This window comes from Peromyscus californicus, unplaced genomic scaffold (assembly GCF_007827085.1).
Source record: "Peromyscus californicus insignis strain IS unplaced genomic scaffold, ASM782708v3 Scaffold_15__1_contigs__length_86483966, whole genome shotgun sequence".
NCBI lineage: Eukaryota > Metazoa > Chordata > Mammalia > Rodentia > Cricetidae > Peromyscus > Peromyscus californicus.
Window position 1 is genome coordinate 84,531,075 of NW_026294447.1, and position 22,533 is coordinate 84,553,607.

General features: G+C 43.0%; 1 protein-coding gene and 1 pseudogene across 1 annotated transcript in view; one reads left to right on the top strand and one right to left on the bottom strand.

Moving 5' to 3' along the window:
• Positions 1-6,526: 6,526 nt before the first annotated feature.
• Positions 6,527-22,533, bottom strand: part of Arid4a (AT-rich interaction domain 4A) — a 71,765-nt gene continuing 55,758 nt past the window's right edge. Inside the window, exons 20-24 of the mRNA XM_052739646.1 lie at positions 19,677-20,807; positions 19,419-19,523; positions 13,260-13,466; positions 12,220-12,366; positions 6,527-8,241 (exon numbers count right to left, since the gene is read on the bottom strand). Coding sequence (XP_052595606.1) covers positions 8,138-8,241; positions 12,220-12,366; positions 13,260-13,466; positions 19,419-19,523; positions 19,677-20,807 — 1,694 coding nt within the window. The 3' untranslated portion in view covers positions 6,527-8,137. The remainder of the gene's footprint in view (positions 8,242-12,219; positions 12,367-13,259; positions 13,467-19,418; positions 19,524-19,676; positions 20,808-22,533) is intronic.
• On the top strand, positions 13,473-14,298 carry LOC128111256 (60S ribosomal protein L37-like; annotated as a pseudogene).

The following is a 22,533-nucleotide window of genomic DNA, read 5'->3' on the forward strand; positions in this document are numbered from 1 at the left end:
TAAAAAGACAGACCCACAGGAAGTAGGTCTCTTTCTGAGGGGAAGGACGACAGCAACAGCGAGGGGTAAGAAGGAGGTCTTGGTCTTAGCTCTTGGCTGCGGTTCGATCTCTGGGCTTTTAACTCTGCATTTGGCTCTGTTTCTTATTTAAGAAGATCGTTCAGAATTACATCTACATTGGGTAGTTAAATTGTTAAATATACGTGAACAGTTACCTTACGTCCATTCCCTGTTATAACTGAATGCGACAAACTGGGTCATTTTAAAAGGTTTCTTCAGCAGAACTTCTACAGCACAGCAGGCTCCATGGTTAAGGCCATTAACATCTTGTGTGAGAAGGGACCTGGTGATACCCAGACCAAGCCAGGGCAGTGTAGTGGTGGAGGTGTAGTAGAGAGGGATAGACAGGAACAAGGGAGTGGATGAGGGCGCAGGAGTGGGCGTGTGCACATGCATGGATGCAGGCTTTAAACCAACTTTTATAAGACTCACTTTAGGGATAACACCTTAATCCATGAACAGATGGGCTTGTCGATTACGCAGAGCCAGTCACCTGGAAAGACTCCATTGGGTCAGAGTCCTGAGCACTGGGATTACAGGCTTGGACCAACACGTGCAGCGTTGGTGCCACCTGTTGCTACTTCATGGGAGAACTGATTTCAACATCAAATTTGGTTGTGGACATTCAAACTGTAGCAATAATAAAGGACAGAGAAGAACAGCATCAGCCTTCAGCTTATCAACTTTTACTACCATACTGCTTTAGTCTTTGGTGTGTGTGTGCAGAGGGGCAGAAGCACCTGCTTCTCCGTGCCTTTCCTTCTGCTCCACGACCTTGAATTTGGTATTTGTTTTTTCCTCATGTATGTATATACACACACATGTGAGTATATATATTTATGTATATTATATAATTATATATAATGAAACAAAAAAACAAAAAAAACATACTTTCTCCAAATATAAATGTGTATAATGTGTATTATAATATATGCATACATGTTATAATGTACACACATAATATATATTATATATAACATATACATGTATATTATAATATATGCATATATATTATATTTGGAGACAAGTTTCACGTAGACCAGGCTGGCCTCAAACTATGTAGCAAAGGATGTCCTTGAGCTTCTGATCTTCCTGTCTACACCCAAGTGCAGGGATGACAGGCATATATCATGTGGTTAGTCTCCCACTCATGTTCTTATGATTATACACACAAAAATCGATGTAGTCTAAATATCCAAATCTTATAAAAATTGTGTATTTTAGATACAGTTTGAAAATTGCTTTTCCTGACTTGCTTGTGAGGTTTAAAACCCATATTGCCATATTAAGCTTGTTCACTTGTCTTAACTGTTCTGTAGTATTGCCTTGAACTAACATGCCACGTCTTATTTATCCACTCTCTTTACTCATGGGCATTTTTTTTTTAATGTTTTTCGAGACAGAGTTTCTCTGTGCAGCTTTGCGCCTTTCCTGGAACTCGCTCTGTAGACCAGGCTGGCCTCGAACTCACAGAGATCCGCCTGGCTCTGCCTCCCCAGTGCTGGGATTAAAGGCGTGCGCCACCAAGCCCGGCTTACTCATGGGCATTTGAGAGTCCCCTTGGGGACAGAGTTTAGCTTAGTGGCAGTGGGTATGTCCAGCATGCACAAGGCCCTCGGGTCCAGTTCCCAGCACTGACAATAAAGGCTTCCTTCCCATGAGTGCGAAACCATCAGGGTCTGCAAGTCTGTGAGCGCCGAGCACACGTCAGTTTTCCTCAGGATACATGGGATTTTCTTCTCTTTACTGCTTTCAAGGCAAACCGATGGGTAAATTTATACTTGCATTCGCAGTGTGAGAGTTTCCAACATGGGAAGGTGCTCGTCATGTTAGTGACATACGACATCACTGCATTAAGGAAGTACACACCAGAAGACAGCAAACCACCGCCATTAATGGCAAAACCACAACTACAATCCGAATATAACAATAACAAAACCCCCCAAATACTGCACTCTAACAATTCATAGTGCGAGGAGGGTGCCGTGTAACAGGAACCCCCTGTGTACTGGCTGGTGGGAATCCCAATTCTAGATATTCACCCCCAAAACTGAAAATGTGTCTACACAAAAAGATGTGTACATAATGACAGTGGCCTAATTCATTTACAAAGACTTGCCTTTGAAAAACATACGTTTTATTGCAGAGTAACTCTGGCAAGGGATGAAGGAGGACAACTGGGGAGGGCAGTTAACAGGTTAGTGAGAGGGTACCCCTCCACACAGCCAGAAGGACTGAGTACACACACAGCCACCTCTCGCAATGTAACAAGACAGGGCCCATTTGGGAATAGTGAACTTCTAAAAATCAGATGTGGCTTCCATACTGATTCATCCTTGGAAACCAAGAGAAACTTTAGTAATTTCCTTTTGTCCACGAGAGACCAAAAAGGGTCTCCTGGAGGACAGTGATGTAGAGAAGAGGAACAAGACAGTTCACAGGGCACCTAACTAACTTTGAGTTTCAATGAGTAGCATGTTTTTTACACGGGGTCTATTTACCTTACGTAATTATTTGTCTGAAATTCAAATTTAACAGAGCATCTCCTGTTTTTACATCTACTCTGGCAACTTAAAAAAATTAATTACATTTATCCATTTTCAATTTATTATGCATGGAGGTCAGAAGTCAGAGAGTAGGTACTCTCTTTCCACCACGTGGGCTCCAGGCACTGAACTCGGGTCATCAGAGTTGGTGGCAAGCACCCATACCTGCCGAGCCATCTCAGCAGCTCCTCCTCTGGCGACTCTTAGCAGACAGCACTCTGAACTCAGATTATCTTGTTGGATGTAATTTAAGAAGAAAGCCAATTACTTATATATACATTCATTTATTATATACATAAAGTTCCTTAAGCTTCACAACAGAGCTTTTCAAAATGAATTTTGCATGATACAGAGTACAAAATGAACATAGCTTCATAATTATGCTAACTACAAATATCAAAATTATACTGTCCTTAATTCTGTTTTAAAAGATGCATAACTGGTCTCTATGAATGAAGAGAATCTTGTGCTTGTCAACATGGAAAATACCATTAGAATTTGGTGGCGGAGGGGGCGGGGAGTAAGCTGAAGAACTGAGTAATAGAGTACATACCTGGAGTTCCCAAGTTCAGAGAATTATTTTGAATTCAAGGCCAGCCTGGAACTACCCATAAGGCGCAGTCTCAGGAGGAGTTAAGTACTAGAACAAACTGTACTGTGCTAAAGCACCAAACATTTATTTGTTGGAAATGTGTTATCAGCTCCAAACTCCATCCCGAGCTGTTCAACCCCATGACAAGTGCTGTTAGACGCCATCGTCTTGTGATGGAGTAAAACCATGTCACTTTTACCATGCAGCCACATGGAAATGATGGGGGAGGGAAGGATAGCCAGGGAGAGACGGGAAAGGAATTCACCGGCGTAGGAATATTTTATGTGGCAATTAGGTCATTAAGCAAGCCTACTTTAGTTAATTCCATTGAGTTGCCTTTTCAACATTATCATGTTATAAAAAGAGCCCTACGATCTTAAGAGTTTTCTATATACAGATCAACGATCTTTTAAAAGCAACTGAGTAATTTTTTCCTTTGATTTAACTAGTAACTTGGACTACTCTGTGTTAGACACTGGGCTAGAACTGTGAGGCACACCTACGACCAAGCAACACTGAGGGAGGAGACTGCCCAGGAGGGAAACACACACATGCACAAGGTGAGCCGTGAGGTGAAACAGATTGGAAAGCTATCAGGGATAAAAGAGGGTGATGGTCTGCGGGTTCGGAAGTCAACAAAAGCTTCCTGGCCAAGTGGCCGAGACAGCCCCGGACACTCACGGGAGACAGTGGAAAGGGAAAGTGGCGAGAAGCAACTCGAGAGGTGCAAGGCTGGAGCAACGCCCGAGTGCCTGACACATGTCCTGTCTCCGGCCTGGTGTGGCCGAGGCGCGGTTCTACAGCCGTCTTACCTGCTTAGAACACTGCCCTACCTACAGCGCTCTTCCATCTCCTTGATCTCGTCACCTTCCCCAATGGGCCTCAGTTTAACTGATGTTTTCTCTTCAAAGGCTTCCCAGATCAGTCCAGCCTTCAAACAGTCTGTGATCATGTTAGGATGTCTCGGCAACCGTAACTTCGGATGCCTACCATACCTGCTGCCCTAGTGTGTGCATGGCTGAGGCTTCCTGTGCAATATTGTTTTATCTGGGCAAAGATGTGTGATAACTGTTTATGCTGTGGAATGTCAACCACTTTAACTGGGTAAAGGTGTGTTACATTTGTTTCTGCTGCATTGGTTTAACTATGTAAAGATATGTTACATTGGTTTCACTTTGCCTGCCTAAGGCAACTGATTGGTCTACTAAAAAGCTGAACAGCCAATAGCTAGGCAGGAAAAAGACAGGTGGGGCTGGCAGGGAGAGAGAAGAAGAGAGAAGAGACGCCCCAGACCAGCCAGGCAGCCACCAGCCAGCAGACACGAGAAGCAGCAGAAGATATACAGAAGGAAAAGTAAAAAGCCCCAAGGCAAAAGGAAGATACAGAGAAACAGGTTAATTTAAGTTAAAAGAGCTAGCCACAAATGAGCCTAAACTAGGCCAAGCATTCAAAATTAATAATAAGTCTTCGAGTCATGATTGGGAGCTGGTTAGTAGCCCAAAAGAAAAAGCCTGATACAGAGGCTCAAGGTCATCCTGGGCTATATAATAAGTTCTAGAAATTAAATGAGTTTAGCCAGGTATAATAGTACATGCCTATTATCCTAGCATTTGATAGGTAAAAGCAGGAGCATCAGAAATTCAAAGCCAGCCTCAACTACAGTCAGTTCAAAATCAGCCTGGCCTACATGTGACCCTGCCTCAAAAAGCCCAAGGGGGAAAAATGTATTTTAATTCAAAAGGGTAATTGTTTGATGTCTACCCTATTTGATCTCACTTATCCATGAAGATAGGAGCCTTTGTGTCTTGCTCACTCATGTGGCTGAGTCTTGGCATCATGATGTAATATCTGATACACAGCTGGGCGGTGGTGGCGCACACCTTTAATCTCAGCACTCGGGAGACAGAGCCAGGCAGATCTCTGTGAGTTCGAGGCCAGCCTGGTCTACAGAGCGAGACCCAGGACAGGCACCAAAACTACACAGAGAAACCCTGTCTCGAAGGAAAAAAAAAAATCTGATACACAGAAGATACTCCATAAATTGCTAATGAATCAGTTCTGCTAATAGTTTTGGCATGATGTTAAATATAGCATTGAATGTTTGGTAGGTATGTTAAATTATAGGGCCCATAAGGAAAGTACATAAGCAAATCAATTCATAGGGATTTCTATGATCTAAGCCAATTTTGTAGCTGTCTTAATAGTCTTTAAAAATGTGCTTTCTGGGGCTGGAGAGATGGCTCAGAGGTTAAGAGCACTGGCTGCTCTTCCAGAGGTCCTGAGTTCAATTCCCAGCAACCACATGGTGCCTCACAACCATCTTGTAATGAGACCTGGCGCCCTCTTCTGGCCTGCAGGCTGAACACTCACTGTATACATGACAAATAAATAAATTTAAAAAAAAAAAATGTGCTTTCTGGGCTGGAGAGATGGCTCAGCAGTTATGACTGCTCTTCCAAAGGTCTTGAGTTCAATTCCCAGCAACCACATGGTAGCTCACAACCACTCATAATGAGATCTGGTGCCCTCTTCTGGACTGCAAGTACACACGCAGGCAGAAAAACCGTATACATAATGAATACAAAAATCTTTAAAATAAAAAAATAAATAAAATGTGCTTTCTTTCTTAGTAAAAGACTGGAAATTTAATAATAATAAACAGTAAAAGTACACAGAAGAATACTAGCACAGAAAGCTGTATTTTGAATGTCTTGATTTATAGATAGTACATTCCTTTTTTATATATCTTTATACTTTTACTTTCTTAGTTACATGCAATATGCAATAGTCTATTCAAAGTTTAGGCAAACTCAAAATAAGCCCAACATTTGACCTGTAATGCCTAATCAATACCAATTTCACATTTTTTTCTAGCCCCCTAATAAGATGGTTTAGATAGTATCTACATATGTATTTAGTGAATATGTAATTTTGCCTTCTGGAGCTACATCCCAATACTTTGGTACCAAATTTCTATCAGCTAAGAGGGACAATATTCAAACTAGTAAGTTATCTCAGATTCACCAAATTGCTACTCAATGAAATTACTAACATATCTAAAGTTGCTTCCTAGTTCCAATTAGTTTTGAATAACACTTTTTCATTTTTATAATTAAGTACTACAAGTATTTTAAAAATTGAAGAATGTACTGAAATGCTTCGTTTCATAGAATCTAATTTCCCAACTATAAGTTACTGGCATTTAGAAAAAAATCACTTAAAAGAAAACTAAAAATGTAAAGCCTGTTTAAGACACGCCCACTGGGCTCTGTTTTTATTTTACATTGAAATACTTCTGCTTTGCAAAGAAAAGACAGGAAAGTTCATATTACAAGAGTACTTTTTTGTTTTAATTCTCTGAGAAAATGGAAGAAATCTGAATAACAGTTCACAACGTGGCGAAATGAAGCTGAGAAACAGTGATTTCAGTAATGCTCTGCCATCGCAGGTGGGTTGTGCCTGTCTGCCGTCACAGTGTGGAGCGCCCAGGCTAGCTATCACCTTACAGCGTATGAAACACAGAAAAGGAGGCTTCAAAACAACCCCTTTTAATGTACAAACATGAATTTAAAAATTGTTTTTAAAAAATCACCTTTTTTACATAATGTATATGCAAAACTGCTTTAAATACATGATTTTGGAAGAATTATTTACAAATGTATCAGCCTGTGAAACAATTCACAGGCAAGGCATACATAGTGGCTTCATGTAATTGTTGCATCTCGACTTTGGGAGATATAAATTTATTCGGCAGTAGAGCAAACATAAAACTGTGACAAAGCATCTTAAGGGCAACCAAAAATTTGATTCTCCAAACAGTTTCAATACTAGGACTGCCAAAGTCTCTCCACAAGGACATCTGAGTGATCCAGATGCCCGCTTAGAGCTGTTCTGTTGGAAGGGCTGACACAGACTGCCTTCAGCACGTGAGGTTGCGGGATGCAGCCCCTGCCAAAGGGCAGCTGACACCCATTGCCATCCAAAGAGTGAAGTAACCTAGAATTTTCTTTTTTTCAATTTTATTAATATTTTAAAAAATACATAAAAATACAACCATCCAATGTCTGAATAAATATATTTAACAAGTTGCAAGATAATACCTTATTTTACACAAAAATTTTCAGCTTTAGAAATCTTGTTAAATAACTTCATTGTTGTTATATATTTCATTTTTGTATTTTTGTAACAAAATAAAAACTCTGAAATTACATAGAAAAAAGACAAAATATTTTTGTCAAGGGATAAGATAGTCCACTGAAAACTTATTCACAATTCCACTGTAAACATTAATAAACATTAAAATATTTGCATAATTGTGTGCTCCAAAGTCCTATAAAAAGTGGAAGACTTATTACAACTGCAGTTTTCAGTCAACTACACTTCCTTTCACAACTGATTTTGTCCCATTTACACTTGAAATCTGGGCACACTACTGAACACATACTTTGGCAGTTCTACATAGCAAGTGCTTCCACAAAAAATGAAATTAAAAAAACAAACAAACAAACAAACATAAAATAATCCCCCTACTCACCAAGTGTTCATGTTCAAATACAGCTCAGTGAAAGTGCAGCAGTCACTACTCAGCCAGGTAATATTCTGATGTTGATCATGTGCACTTGCTTGTCTATGACTCTAGAACACCTGAAAGCTTTATTATATAAATTCAAATTTGCTAAGTGCCCTTTTTTCTCTATCACAAAAAAAAAAGGAAAAAAATACAGAGGAAAAATTATGACTAATATGGCAGGTCACCTACCCTTCAATTATTAATAAGCTTATTTTTTGCAACAATAAAAAAGCAGAGGAGGATAGAGCTACAATCCTGGAAAAATATACAGGAGATACCTAGCCAGCTGAGTGCTTTCTGTGGTTGTATTTCAGGGTTTGGATTTTCTGTCCATGGCAGCAATCTGCTGGAGGGTGGAGAAAACGTTCATCACCTGCACTCTACAGCAAGGACGTTTTGGGGGGGAGATGATGAAGAGGGGCTCATTCCAGTGTCGGATGAAGCTGATGACATAGAAGCTCCTGCATGAGACACTGTGGAGTCAACACAGCCAGGTTAGACTAAGGAACGATACACAAAGACACCGAAAATCGAAGCTAAATTAGAAATAAGATTTGTTGTTTGTTTTTTGAGGCCATCTCACATAGACCAGGCTGGCTCAAACTTGGTCTGTAGCCAAGGGGGACCTTCCATTCTGAGTCTCTAGCCTCTACCTCCCGAGTGCTGGATTACAGGCGTGCCCCACCACATCCGGCTAGAACTAGATCTGTAACATCATTCACTTCAATCACAGGCCAACTGAGTGCTGTTCAAAAGGGTATCGAGCTGTCAGCAAGCACTCTGTCGGACCCAGTTAAGGGAAGCCAGCATTTGCCCAGTTAAGGGACTTAGTTCCGAAGAGATGCCACAGGCTGGCCGGGGTGAGGACACAGTACCCAGTGTGCTGAGCATGCACAGGACCTGGGTTCCATCCCAGCACTGTGAAACAAAAGAGACGACTAAACGGAACCAGACATCACAAGATGTAAGGAGTGAAGAGCCTCAAGTCTGGTGGGGAGGCGTAGGGTGGGGGGTAACCTGGGCACAGAACCCACAGCCTTACTCTTGCTAAGCACTTTCCACTGAATCACGCCACTAGCCCTTCCTCTTGTGATTACAAATACTGTAACGACGTCTAACTATTTACAATCTTTACCTAAAATGGACCTATTCTAAAGTCTGATCTCTTCCATTTGCTCCATGCTATTTTCAGTATTAAGAACAGCTGGACTGGTTAAGGCCACATATAACACAGGTCATCCCCAGAAGTTCTGTCAGAGGGAGTGCAATGCTCTCAACCAGGTTGAACCTATCATGTGTGCAGGTGTGTGTGAGCACGGGTGGGTTTATCTAGACACCTCCTGGAGCCAGCTGGACCTATCATGTGTGCAGGTGTGTGTGAGCACGGGCGGGTTTATCTAGACACCTCCTGGAGCCAGCTGTTCGACCTGATCCTGGAGAAGTTGCTTGGCAAACATGCTCTGCACTGGGCACCCCATGGCCTTTCACCATCACCCGAAGGTCTGCCCTAACTGTTTTCCTGCGGGGAACGGAGGAGGACCTGAGAAATGTGCAGTCCTGAGTGAGGGTGTGTTGTTGGGCATGGCCATGTCAAGGGCCACAGTCTCAGACCCACGGGAAAACAGCAAAGTCTTCCTGACAGGGTGAAGCCCAGAGAAATGGCAGAGCCTTCCTCAAGGGCCCGAGCGTAGGTGCCACAGTGAGTGCAGAAGTGTCACCATAGCCTTCCCCCCACTCATGTTCACAGCCCCTCCACTGCTTCCCTCCAGACTGCGCCCTCTGGGGTGAGCTCCGGTCTCCTTGGCCCCAGCTGTGTACCATGAGCCCTGCTTCCTCGGTCACCTGGAGTAATCCCACAGCCTTGTCCAGCTGCATGCAATAACCGCTCTGTCCTTACTCTATAGCGTCCCTGGAACCATGCGAGGACGCAGCGTTTTTCTATGTGGACTCCATGTCTGCAGGATCCCACACACTATTTCTTTGTCTGGCTTCCGGCTTAAGAAACAGGATGCTGTCCACCCACTTCTGTGTGTACCTTTTACATGTAAGCTTTTAGCATCTGAAATTGGACCTGTAATCCCAGCACTTAGTAGAGTGAGGAAGAAAATCACCATGCATACTGGCCAGCCTGGGCCAGAGAGTAAGACCCTGCCTCAGAAAACCAACCTCACCTCCCACTGAAAACAAAAAGCTCGAAGAACTCACTCTTGCCCGTGGAGTAAGTTTTGTGGTGTGATTTTCCATAAAGGCATGTTAACCTTTCTGTCTTCTAACACAGACCTCCCCTCTGGGAGTTCGCCAGCATTCTCCGAGGAGCTTTCCCCCATGTTCTCAGTGTTCTTTGTAGAAATCCCATCAGTTAGAGTCCGCACCAGACTCTGCACTGTTACTTACTCTTCTCTACCCTCATCACCCCACCAGTCTGCCTTCCTGACCACCGACCCCATTTCTTTGAGCCAACATAGCTACACATAGCTTTGTTGAGATGGTGTCTCATTGTAGCCCAGGCTGTTCACCCTCCACTTCTTTGAGTAGCCCACGCATGCCTAGTGGAACTTCCTGCCTTCACATCCCAAGTGCTGACGTTGCACGTATACACCAAACATCTGTCTTTTGTACTTTCTGATGGGTTTTTTTTTTTTCCAGCACAACACATATCCCTTTTACTATTTTTTGTTATAATCCCCCTGACATATTTTCATAGATTCTTCTTTATCTCTGAAAACTTTCCATTTCTTGGACATAGGATCTTATATAGCCCAGGCTAGTCTTGAACTAGCTACCTAGCCCAGACGGGCCTTGAACTCTTGATCCTCCTGCTTCCACCTCCCAAGTGCTAGGATTACAATCACAGGTATGATGAGCCTCCATGACCGGCTTTAAAATTTTAGTTATGTTTTTGTGCTTTTTAAAAAATAACCGTTTTCTGGGATTTCCCCCCTCCTATTTCAGCCTCTGTCTTTACACAAAGGATTTCTTCAAATATCTGGTCATGTGGCTTCCAGACACAGGAAAGGGCCATAATAAGCTGACTAGAAGCCATGTCTGAGCTTTGCAGCTTTCAGTGTGTCAAAACACATGTGATTTGCAAGGGTCTTGCTTTTAGGTTCAGAAGCATCCAAATGTTGGTTTCTAGGGTAGACCATTTGTCTAGGCATAGTTAGCTTCTTCAGAAGAATCTTCTGGCAGTTAATTTCAATGGTCAACTTGATTACATCAACAAATGGGAGATTAGTAAAGAACTCCTCTGGGTATGTGTGTATGAAGGGCTTTCAGAAACAAAGCACTCTGACCTAATCAGTGGAGCAATCCTGTGACAGATTCTAAGGATAGTCTTCTTGGACAAGAACCATTGGAGGAAAAAGATCATTGGGGCACCTCCCTGGGACTAAACTTTGTCCTGATTTCTTCTTACGTTCTTTTGGAGAGAGCAACGTGAGAGTAACTAACACAAGGGCCATCACGATTTGTTCTGCACGAACAACACAGAGACGCCCTTCCTGTTTTCCCCAGCAGTGGGCATTATCATCCTGGACACCATTCCTCCCTCCAGTCACACTGTGAGCCATCATTTCCCCGTGTTCTGATCTGATTACTAACGAGGTAGGGCACAAACCTTCATCTCCTTTACTCATATCTTGGCAGAGCTTGGGTAGACTCCTTGTCCAGTGTTTGACTAGCTGGCAACTCTGCATTCTTTTTTTTTTTTTTTTTTGGTTTTTCGAGACAGGGTTTCTCTGTGTAGCTTTGGGCCTTTCCTGGAACTCACTTGGTAGCCCAGGCTGGCCTCGAACTCACAGAGATCCGCCTGGCTCTGCCTCCCGAGTGCTGGGATTAAAGGCGTGCGCCACCACCGCCCGGCTAACTCTGCATTCTTAAGGTCTGGCACAGACAGCACTCTCTTTAGGATTACTTAAAGTAACCTAACGGCCAGACTGGCAATATCACTCAGTTTTCCAGGAGGGCATACACTGTCCAGCAGATGTTAAGATACTGAGATCAAAGTCTGTGTCTAATTTGTCTTGCTCCTGCACCACCTGTAGAGCCCCTGGTACCAGACACATGCTCATCAGTGTTGCTGAGCTGCATTAAATTGTAGATGTTTATGAATGATTTATGGTTCCAAATAGGTAATGCTGAGGATACCTAAGGCCTATTCATCTTGGTGAACCTCATAATAACAACCATTGGGGCAACCAGTAAACATTTGTTGAGCAGAGTATGCCCTCCTGGAAAACTCAACACGCTCAGTAAATCACAGACTGTTTGAAAGAGTTCGCACCCTTTCAAGAGTGTCACTCTGGTTCATTCAGCTGCAGACACACCCGCTTCCTACATCAGGAGAAAGCCCTAAACCTAAAAGCAGCATCTACTGCACATGAACTGAGAGAGATAAACTTATAAAATGATCTGAGTGTATCCTAAAATGAGGGGAGAAACAACAGCATTACCTTCTCTGTCTTTCTTTTTCAATCTTTTCCTCTTCCTGTCGATGGTTGCAACTTCAGATTTCAAAGACATGTAGTATTTTCTGATTTCCTGTAGTTTTTCTTGGAGAAAAGAGATTCTCTCTGTACTGTTCATATTATCTAATTCATCTAAAAGGAAAGAAAGTTAATCTGAATTTTAAAACAAAATAACTGTAAGACAAAAAGAATGCAATTCTATAAAGAGTCTAACTTGCAAATCAGTAAAAGCTTTAGTTTACTGTGACCTAACACAAGCTCTTTATGGAAGATATGATTAAATTAAATCTACGATTAAGAGTTCTTTAGCCCAATATTCTATATTAAACATGTATCACTCTGGGAGTCGGAGAAATGGCTTGATGGTTAAGAGCTCTGGCTGCTCTTCCAGAGGACCTGAGTTCAATTCCCAGCACCCACCTGACAGCTCAAAACTGTCTGTAACTCCAGTTCCAGGGGATCCAGCACCCTCATACAGAGAATATACAGGCAAAACACCAATGCACATCAAAGAAAGAAAGAAAGAAAAGGAACAGAGAAAAGAAAGGAAGAAATCTAAAAAAACCTAAAACAAACATGTATCACTCCAATGATCATAAAACGTAAGAAAACATTAAAAGAAAGCAATTGACCTGTAACGTAACTAGTATTTTTAAGTGTCAGTGGCAGAGAGGGTACTTTCTTTTCACTCATTTATATAACTCATATATCATACAAAGTCTGTGTAGCCCAGGTTGCCCTCGAACTTATGATCCTTCTGCTTCACCCTGGTGAATGCTGGGTTACAGGGGTGAACCACACACTCAACTCATGTTTGGTTTCTTAACTGAAGATTTTGTCATACTTACCAAGTTAGCATTATCCAAATTAAAAAAAAAAAGCAAAGCAGAATTATGTACAAGTGATGATTATTGATTTGGAATGGCTACATAATTTGTTAATGATTATTAACACTATTCCAAATCGACATTTCAAGAAATGTTACACTTTACAATATACATTCAGGCTATCTGGGAGATTCTTACTGAGTTGGAAGCTCCACTTATACGTCCTAGGGGATGAATTTGGATGCTTTTCTCTGTGCTTCTCTTTGTCTCCGTCTTTGATGTGAGGCGAGATCCTTGCAGGGGAGCGAGCCAGCTTCTGCGGCTTAGCCAGGCTGAGATGCTTGACTGGTGTGCACTTGCTCGAACTGTCTATGGCAGGGAGGTCTTCACTGTCACTGCTCTGTCCTGTAATGAGTTCACTCCAGTTACACACGACGAACAGCCTCAAAGATCAAAATGCAACAGCAGAAGCAATAACACTTCTTGGTATCACACAGGTAAACATATACATCAAGAGTTACAACAGAAGAAAGGGAAAATGAACTCTTGGGTTCTGGCAGCAGAATCAAGACGACAAAGGAAGGTCATCTTTGGAAAGCGTCACAATAAGACGCACACGCTGTGCCACCGCTGTGGCTCTGCGGCTCACCACCTTCAGAAGTCGACCTGTGGCAAATGTGGCTACCCTGCCAAGGCAAGAGAAAATATAAATGGAGTGTCCAGGCTAAGAGACGAAACACTACCAGGACTGGATGGAGGAGACACCTAAAAATTGTCTATCGAAGATTCAGACATGGATTCCATGAAGGGACAACACCTAAGCCCAAGAGGGCAGCTATTGCAGCATCCGGTTCATCTTGAGGATTTCAATCCGTCATAAAGTAAATATTCTAGTTTAAAACAAACAGGGAGGGATATGTAACCATAGGTAGAAAAAATGTTTTCAAAGTGGTGTATTATTGAATGCTTACTTTTTTTTTTTTCACTGTTTGATTTCTATCTTTTCAAAGAATGAGCTACAGGGCCTGTGAGATGCTTCAGTGGGTAAAGACACTTGCTGCCAGGCCTGATGATGGGAGTTGGTGCTCAGGTACAAGATGAAAGGAGAGAACTGCCTCCCACAGGTGCCCTCTGACTGACACACACAGACACACACACACACACAGACACACACACACACACACACACACTGAGAAGAAAGAATGAACTACAGCTCACAAGAATAATGATAAAAGATCTAATATATTACTAAATGGGGAAGGAGAGTTATAAAACAATATTCTGTAGTTCTGTAGTTCCATGGATGCTGAAATAAAATGTAAAAAACAATCTTTAAAAAAAAACAACAGACAACTCAGCTCAACTATGTATGAAGAACACAAATAGATCTTGTTGTAAACGTGTCCAACATTTCTTTTTCTTTTCCTCTTTAACATTTATTTTTAAAAAATGGCCTTGATAGCCCAGAAAGTCAGTAACTAGCCCAAGCTATCCTGGAACTCATGATTCTCCTGCCTCAGCTGCCTGTGTGCTATGATTATAGGCATGGTGGTCTATGCTCAATTTCTGATGTATGTGTTAACAAAAGAGAATTCATTTCCAACTCTGCTTCCTTCCTCACCAATTCATCCTAAGAGATGTTCGGATTTTCCCATAAAAACAAGCTGGAATTTCATTTTACATTTTTTCAAGGCATATACCTTTTACCCCTACCCTGTCTTTACTCTGAAAGTCAAAGATTACACACTCGGTTTCCCAGCCTGTCTCCTGTCCTGCATCTGCACCAGCTGTATGCCTTTACCACCCTTAAGAAAAACACTTGATTCCTGTGTGTAGGATGGAGGACAGGCTGCATGCACATGCTGTGGGGGACATGTGACAGTCCTACCTTTATGGGTTCTGGGGACAAAACTCAGGTGTCGGGACTGTGTGGCAAATGCTTTACCCACTGTGCCATCTCATTGGCCCCTTACTGGGTCTTAATTATAAGGTTACATTAAGATTATTATTTGTCCTCAAAAGAAGAGTTTGCTTTGGAATGCTCTACTACCAGGTCCCCTTGTGTCAAGTACCCATGTTCTTTTAACTGTCGGATTCCTCTGTTTCCAGAGTCTAGAGTTGCCTCAACCTTAAGGGAGGGTGGGGACAGAGTAAGCTCTCGCTGGCGGGAGCTTTTTCCCATCTCTTCAAATTTCTTTAAAAGGAAAAGTCTTGTCAGCCAGGCTGTGCTGGTGCACGGCTTTAATCCCAGCACTCGGCCAGCAGAAGCAGGCAGATCTCTGAGTTCGAGGACAGCCTGGTTTATAGAGAGTTCCAGAACAGCCAGGGCTACACAGAGAAACCCTGTCTCTAAAAACAAAAGAAGAAATGTCTTGTCACTCTGACTTCCTTCCTTCTAACTGTGCCTGGAACTCACTATGGACCAAATTCAACAGGTGAATACAATCCATACAACCCCACTCCTGTTGATTTCACCCCCTAACTCTACTTTTGTGTGTGTATGTGTGTGTGTGTGTGTGTGTGTGTGTGTGTGTGTGTGTGTGTGTGTGTGTGTGTGCGCGCGCGCACATGCATACAGGCCAGGTCAACCTTCGACATTATTCCTCAGGAAATGTCCACGTTGTCTTCTGAAACAATCTCTCACTGGGAACTGGGGCTCACAGATTTGACGAGGCTGACTAGTCAGTGAACCCCACGACCTGCCTGTCCCCTTTTCTCCAGCCTTGGGATTCAATGTGTGCAAAAGCACACCTGGCGTTTTACATGAGCTCTGTGGATCACATGTGAGTTCTCAGGCTTGCACGCACTTGACAGACTGAGCTACTGCCCCCACTGTTTTCTCACTCTGATTCCTTTCCCACAGCATTCTCATCCTCTTGTGAACACAGACCTCTGTACACAGACTTTCTTCTAACTACCACATGATATCTATTTTCCTAATCCCAGGTAGCAACAACTCCATATTCCCCCAAACTCTTCCAACACTCTGCTGCTAGGTCCTATGTTCTGTATCTAAGTTAACTAAGTCCTTGGTTCAGTTAGTGATGACACTAATGACAGTGAATCCTATTAATTTTCCTGACTCCATCTCTCATTCCATCTCGTCACCGCCTTAATCCACAGACTCGCTCTAAAAGGAAAAGCCAATCATGCCCTTCCTTTACTCTTTACAAATTAGAAAACTGTATCTGTGAGTGGGTGTTAAGTGTGGGCATGCATGTGCCATGGCACAGCCGTCCAGGTTAGAGGACAATTCTCAGGTGTCACTTGTCTCTGCCCCTGGTGTAGAGGCAGTCAGTTTCTCCTACTCCAGGACAGCTGCCCAGAGCTCCTGAGAGCCCTCCTGTCTCCACCTTCCATTACTCGGCAGGAGTCCCGGGATCACACACATGCAGCCAGCATATTTAGCTTTTCCCGTGGGTAACAGGGATTGAACTCGGGATGCCAGGCTGGTGGTACAGCTGGTACATTTACCTTCTGAGACACCTGTTTTGCCACTTCCTTTTATAAAATCTTTAAACTTTTCCTTGAAATAATTTATAAGCTTATAAAAATGATACAGAAACAAGAAATGTTTTCCAACCCATGGAAGGTAGTTGCCTCATCAAATCTAAATCCTTCAGCATGAAACATTTCTTACAATCAGAACCATTTTTCATATTAGTTATCTAGCCCTAACTCAACTGGTTTGAAACAACAAACATTTGGTATCTCACATGGTTTCTGAGGATCAGAACCTTGGAGCAGCTTGCCTGGCTGCCCTGCCCCAGGAACGCTGGGAAGGTTCACTTTAACTTTAGCCCGGGCTTTGGTCTCGGAAGTCCTGACTGACTCACTGGCATGACCACTGGTAGAGTTTTGGTTTTCTCCTGGCCCATCGCAGAATGCCTATAGCTCCTCACTGCAGACTTCTCCACAGACACGTGGATATCCTTATAATACGGCAGTGACTCTGTATCAGGGTAAGGAGGAATCTGTGGGGCCTTTTATGATCCATTCTCCAAAGTCACTGTCTCAGTTATTTCTCCTGCTGATGTGATAAAGAAAAGACCCTGATAGAGGCAGCTTGACAGTTGAAGGGTACAGTCCACCCTGGCAGGGAAGCCACAGCGATGAGTGCTTGGGGCAGTTGTCACCATGTAGGACTGTCAAGCAGAGAGAAATGAAGGCTTGTACTCAGCTCACTTTCACCTTTTACAGACTCCAGGACTCCAGCCTTGGGAATGACGCTGCCCACTGTGGCTGAGTCTTCCAACTTCAATTAACTCATCAAGATAATGTCCCACAGGCATGTCCAGGACTAAATCTAGATAATCTGTCATAGTTGTGCCCAGGTTTGTCTCATGTGATTCTAGACCTTGTCAAGTTGACAGTCAATGTTAACCATCACAGGCACATACCATCACTATGCTTTGTTAGACACTGGTCACTGAACTCATCTCAGTCAAGGGGAGGGAAGTTAGGTTTCACTTCTTAAAGGGAAAGATCAATGAATTTGTAGACTTTAATTTTAAGCCAACATATTCCTATATAGCTATCAACATCAGGAATTCACACAGATTGTAATTTTCAGATATCCATTTGATGATCCAAGTACCCTTCAAATCGAGAAGATCCAGGTGAGAAGCATGTATGCATTTAGTGGCCATGTCCCTGAAGTCTCTTTCAATTCGGAACATTTTCTCTTCTCATTACATTCAGGACCTTATGAGTCTGACTAGTAGAAGCCTGTTACTGTGCAGGAGATCCTCCAGGCCTGACTAGTAGAAGCCTGTTACTGTGCAGGAGATCCTCCAGGCCTGACTAGTAGAAGCCTGTTACTGTGCAGGAGATCCTCCAGGCCTGACTAGTAGAAGCCTGTTGCTGTGTAGGTAGGATATCCTCCAGGCCTGACTAGTAGAAGCCTGTTGCTGTGTAGGTAGGATATCCTCCAGGCCTGACTAGTAGAAGCCTGTTGCTGTGTAGGATATCCTCCAGGCCTGACTAGTAGAAGCCTGTTGCTGTGTAGGATATCCTCCAGGCTGAGTTTGTTGTGGTCCTGAAGTACTGATTAGATTTACATTATGCATCTTGGATGGGACTATCTCAGATGATGTTGTTACTCTTTTCTTATTGCATTCTGTCCAGCTGTACATGATTTTAGCTTGTTCCATTACTATGTAGCCAAGGCTGGTCTTAAGCTTGCAATTTTCCCGCTCTAACCTTCCAAATGCTGGCATTAAAGCATATGGTACTGTGTCCAGCTGGGTGTTCACCTTGATTACACTAAGGTAGTATCTTCTGGATTTATAAACTATAAAATTATGCATATTCCCTTTGCCATTTCTAATCTAGTCTTCTCTCCATCACTCTTTTCCTTAGTCCTGAAGCATGCAGCTGCAAGCCACTTCTGACTACTAAAAACCTGAAACACAGTTTCACATCCTTGGAGGTATCTGTTCTGTACGATCTCCACTGTCCTTTTGTTAGGATATAAGCTGTTTTACCTAAGGCGGTGTCTAGCAGCAAACTTGTCAAAAATCAATCAATTATTTTGACTATTTAATTTTACTCATACCGAGTTTGCTTTTCATATAATCTAATCCATTCATACTGATTTACTATTTTCATTTCTTTTGGTAAGAATTAACTTTTCAGGAGGAAGAGATGGCTCAATGGTTAAGAGCACTTACTGCTCTTGCAGAGGACCAGGTTCAGTCCCCAGCACCCACATGGTGGCTTACAACTGTCTGTAACTCCAGTTCCAGAGGATCTGGTGCCTCTTCTTAACTCTGTGGGCACCGAGCAGGTGCATGGTGCATGAACACACATGTAGTCAAACATTCATCTACATAAAATATTTCTATACTATTCATAAATCAGCTTTTCTGGCTGACAGAAAACATTATCAGTAGAAATGCAAGTTTTGCACACCACAACAAATGGTTATTTTTCTTTTCTTCAAGATCCTGAAATACCTTTCTAATAGTCAATTACTTTCCATGAAATAATTTTAGCTATCCCGGTTCTAAGTAAAACTACTAGATATTTTCAGATTAAAATGGACGGCTGGAGAGACGACTCAGTGGCGAAGAATTCCTGCCATGCAAGCGTGACGATCAGAGTATGATCCCTAGAACTCACATAAAGATGGAAGGAGAGAACTGACTGCACAAAGCTGTCCTCTGACCTCCACTACACTTGGGGGCATGTCTATGCGCTTGTATGCATGCACACATGTGTGGATATACACACCCCCCCCATAAAAATGGAAAAATTACTTTCGGAACATAATAAACTCTCCTCATCCTAGGACTGCCTCAGGTGATCAAGCCACGCCTCTGCCGCTGTACAACACCAGCCCCGGGAAACACCGACCTGTTCCGTTCTTCTCACTCTTGGCTGCCGCACTGGTCCGCTTGGGGGTTCGCTTCTGCTTTTTCGCCATCAACCCACTACTTCCATCGCTTGGCCTCTTCTGACCTGAAATAAAGGAAAAGAAAAACCTTGAAAACAACCCAAAAGTTAGAAACAGGTCCGTTTACGCACCTGTCCACATCACTTCTCTATTTTTAAAAAAGACTAAAACCTGAATTGTTGATTTAACACGAAAGCAGTCCCCCTGGAAAGCCTTACCCTTCTCTCTGCTCTCTCTCTCTGGTACAATTATACTACAGGTACCAGGGGGAGCGCTGGCTTCACACCCGTTGGCTGGTCCCCTCTCACAGAGGCCTTCTTGCGATTCTTCGGCAATACTATCAACTTCAATGGTTATATCGCTCTCGCTCTTTACACTTCGGGACTCGTCTTGACTGAGAGTAAGTGGGGAGGCTACTGACAAGTTAGGCTGTGCTACAGGAGGTGGGGCAGGCGGCACAGAAACCAGACAGTGAGACTCAGAGCTTTCAACTAGCACATCCTCAATACTGGGCTTATCCTTCTCATCCAAATCATCCAAGTCTACCTCATGGCAAACCAAGGTTTCGGGCCCGATCAGAGGCATCCCGTCCTCCTCCTCCTTGAGTGGCGTAGGGACAGGTTCTTCAGCTGGACTGTCCAATTTCTCACTGGTCACTTCTCGGATGCCCTGGTTCGGCTCCGCTGTCAGGGATGGCATTCCTTCATTTTCTGTTTCAAAGTGCTGCTCCAAATGTGAGCCTTTCCTGCCCTCCGCTCCCACGCCATCGCTGGTCCTCTCTTGGGACCCGCCAGCTGTCACTTCGGTTCCATTCTCAAGTCTTATTTTTTTCTCTGGTGATGAGTGTCCCAGTATTTTCCGTTTCAACTTTTTTTCCTTCTCATATTGGTCCACCTCATCTTCAGTAGAAGAAAAGTTTTTACATTCTAATGAAGAAAACTCCAGGCTGTGAGTGTCCACATGAGCTTCTCCGCCTGCTTCTTCCTGGCTGAAGGATGACATCTTTATCATTTCTAAAGAAAGGTCTTTCGTCTTACTCCGCCTTCCCTTCCCTTTAGGGGACTTTTCCACCTGTTTCTTAACTTCTTCCACTTGTTCGGCTTTGTTTCCAAAAACATGTACTATGTGATCGCTGTCTGGGACCTCTACCTTCAGGGGTTCCAAGGGCTGCATCTGAGTCCTGTCATTTTCTTTTAATAGATGTACAATCTTTGGGTTTTCCTCATCTAGTTTATCATCATTTACATTTTCACTTTTTTCTAATTCTTCTTTGATATCAGGAGACAGCTCTTCATTTACCAAACTCTTCTCCAAAGGGTCTTCTGCTTCACTATCAGATGAACAGGAGTCTGTAAGGAGACAGTACATTGTACAGATAGTTAAATTAAACACCAATGTAATAATTAAAATCTTACTAAGTATGAACAAGATCCTTTATAGACTTCTGAATCTCTATAGAAATTTCGTATATAAAATAAATCATAGCATTTGTGTGTGCTAAAATGTAAGGAGAAAGACTAAATGAAAACATGTGCTGACAGAGGGCATGGTGGTGTAGGCATTTAATCCCAGCGCTCAAGAGGCAGAGGCAGGCAGATCTCTGAGTTAAGGACCAGCCTGGTTTACAGAGCAAGTTCCGGGACAGCCAGAGATACACGGAGAAACCCTGTCTCAAAAACAAACAAACAAACAAACAAACAAAAAACTCCTCCCAAAAAACCAACAAACAAAAAAAGTGAAGACAGGACAAGGAATCGAGCTCAGCTGGTAAAATGTGCTGTGTGAGCACGACCTCAGTTCAAGCCCCAGAATCCACGCAGAAAAGCTGAGCCTGGCTCTCATGTGTAATTCCAGGTCTGGGAGGCAGCAGAGACAGGGCTCTCCCAACGGCCAGACAACACAGCTCAATCACTGAGCCCCAGGGAAACGAGAGACCATGTCTCAAAAACACCCAGTCAGGGCTAGAAGGAAGGCTCTGAGGATAAAAGTGCCTGCCACCACCAAGACTGATGATCTGAGTTCAATCCTGAGGACCACACGCTGGCAGGAGAGGACCAATTCTAACCTCCAAATGTGCCTGTCTCCCCAAAATCAATACACAAATGTGGTAACACGGTAACGGAAGTTGACAGCTCCTAAGGAAGCTGCTCAAGATTGTCCACTGGAATGTGAACACGTGGATGTGCTCCCTTCCTCCATAAACATGTGTGCATGTGTGCACATACAAACAATAAAAACACACTGTAGAAACACAATGCACAGCATGTTACCATGTCAGTTCTGTATGAAGAGGTCTTCAGTAGCCATCACACTTAGGTACAGTACCATTTGAAAAAACAAAGAGCTGGGTGTGGTGGCACACACCTTTAATCCCAGCACAGGACGCACAGATAGGCAGATCCCCAAGACCAGCCTGGGCTACAGAGCGAGTTCCAGAACAACCAAAACTACACAGAGAAACCCTGTCTCAAAACAACAAAAAAGAAAGAGAGAGAGAGAGAGAGAAAGCAAGCATGAACTCTATTACGACAATGCTATGCTGGACAGTGGTGGCGCATGCCTTTAATCCCAGCACTCGGGAGGCAGAGGCAGGTGGATCTCTGTGAGTTTGAGGCCAGCCAGGGCTACAGAGTGAGATCCAGGACAGCCAGGGCTACCTAGAGAAACCCTGTCAAAAAACAAACAAAAGACAAAAAAAAAAAAAAAAAAGCAAAAAAAAAACAATAAAAAGATACAAGCTAGTATGTTAAATGAGTTGACCTGATGTAATACAAAAGCTTACCACTTTGTACCCTAAGAAGGAAATACGACATTCCACCTAAAATTATTCTGGAAAGAAGGGATGTTTAAAACGAGCAATGTGAATTCCCCAAACTTCAAATGTTCTTATTAACACACAAGAAAGTACAGGCAAGCTACCTGCTTGCACGACAAAACTACTCATTTTATATCAGAAAAAATTTCAAATAATAAGGTAGCATTCTAGGATTGTATAAAATGATATAATGTAAAAATGTATGAACTTACAACACTTACACCCTCCCAAAAGAATTTTAAAAAGGGAAACACTGAATG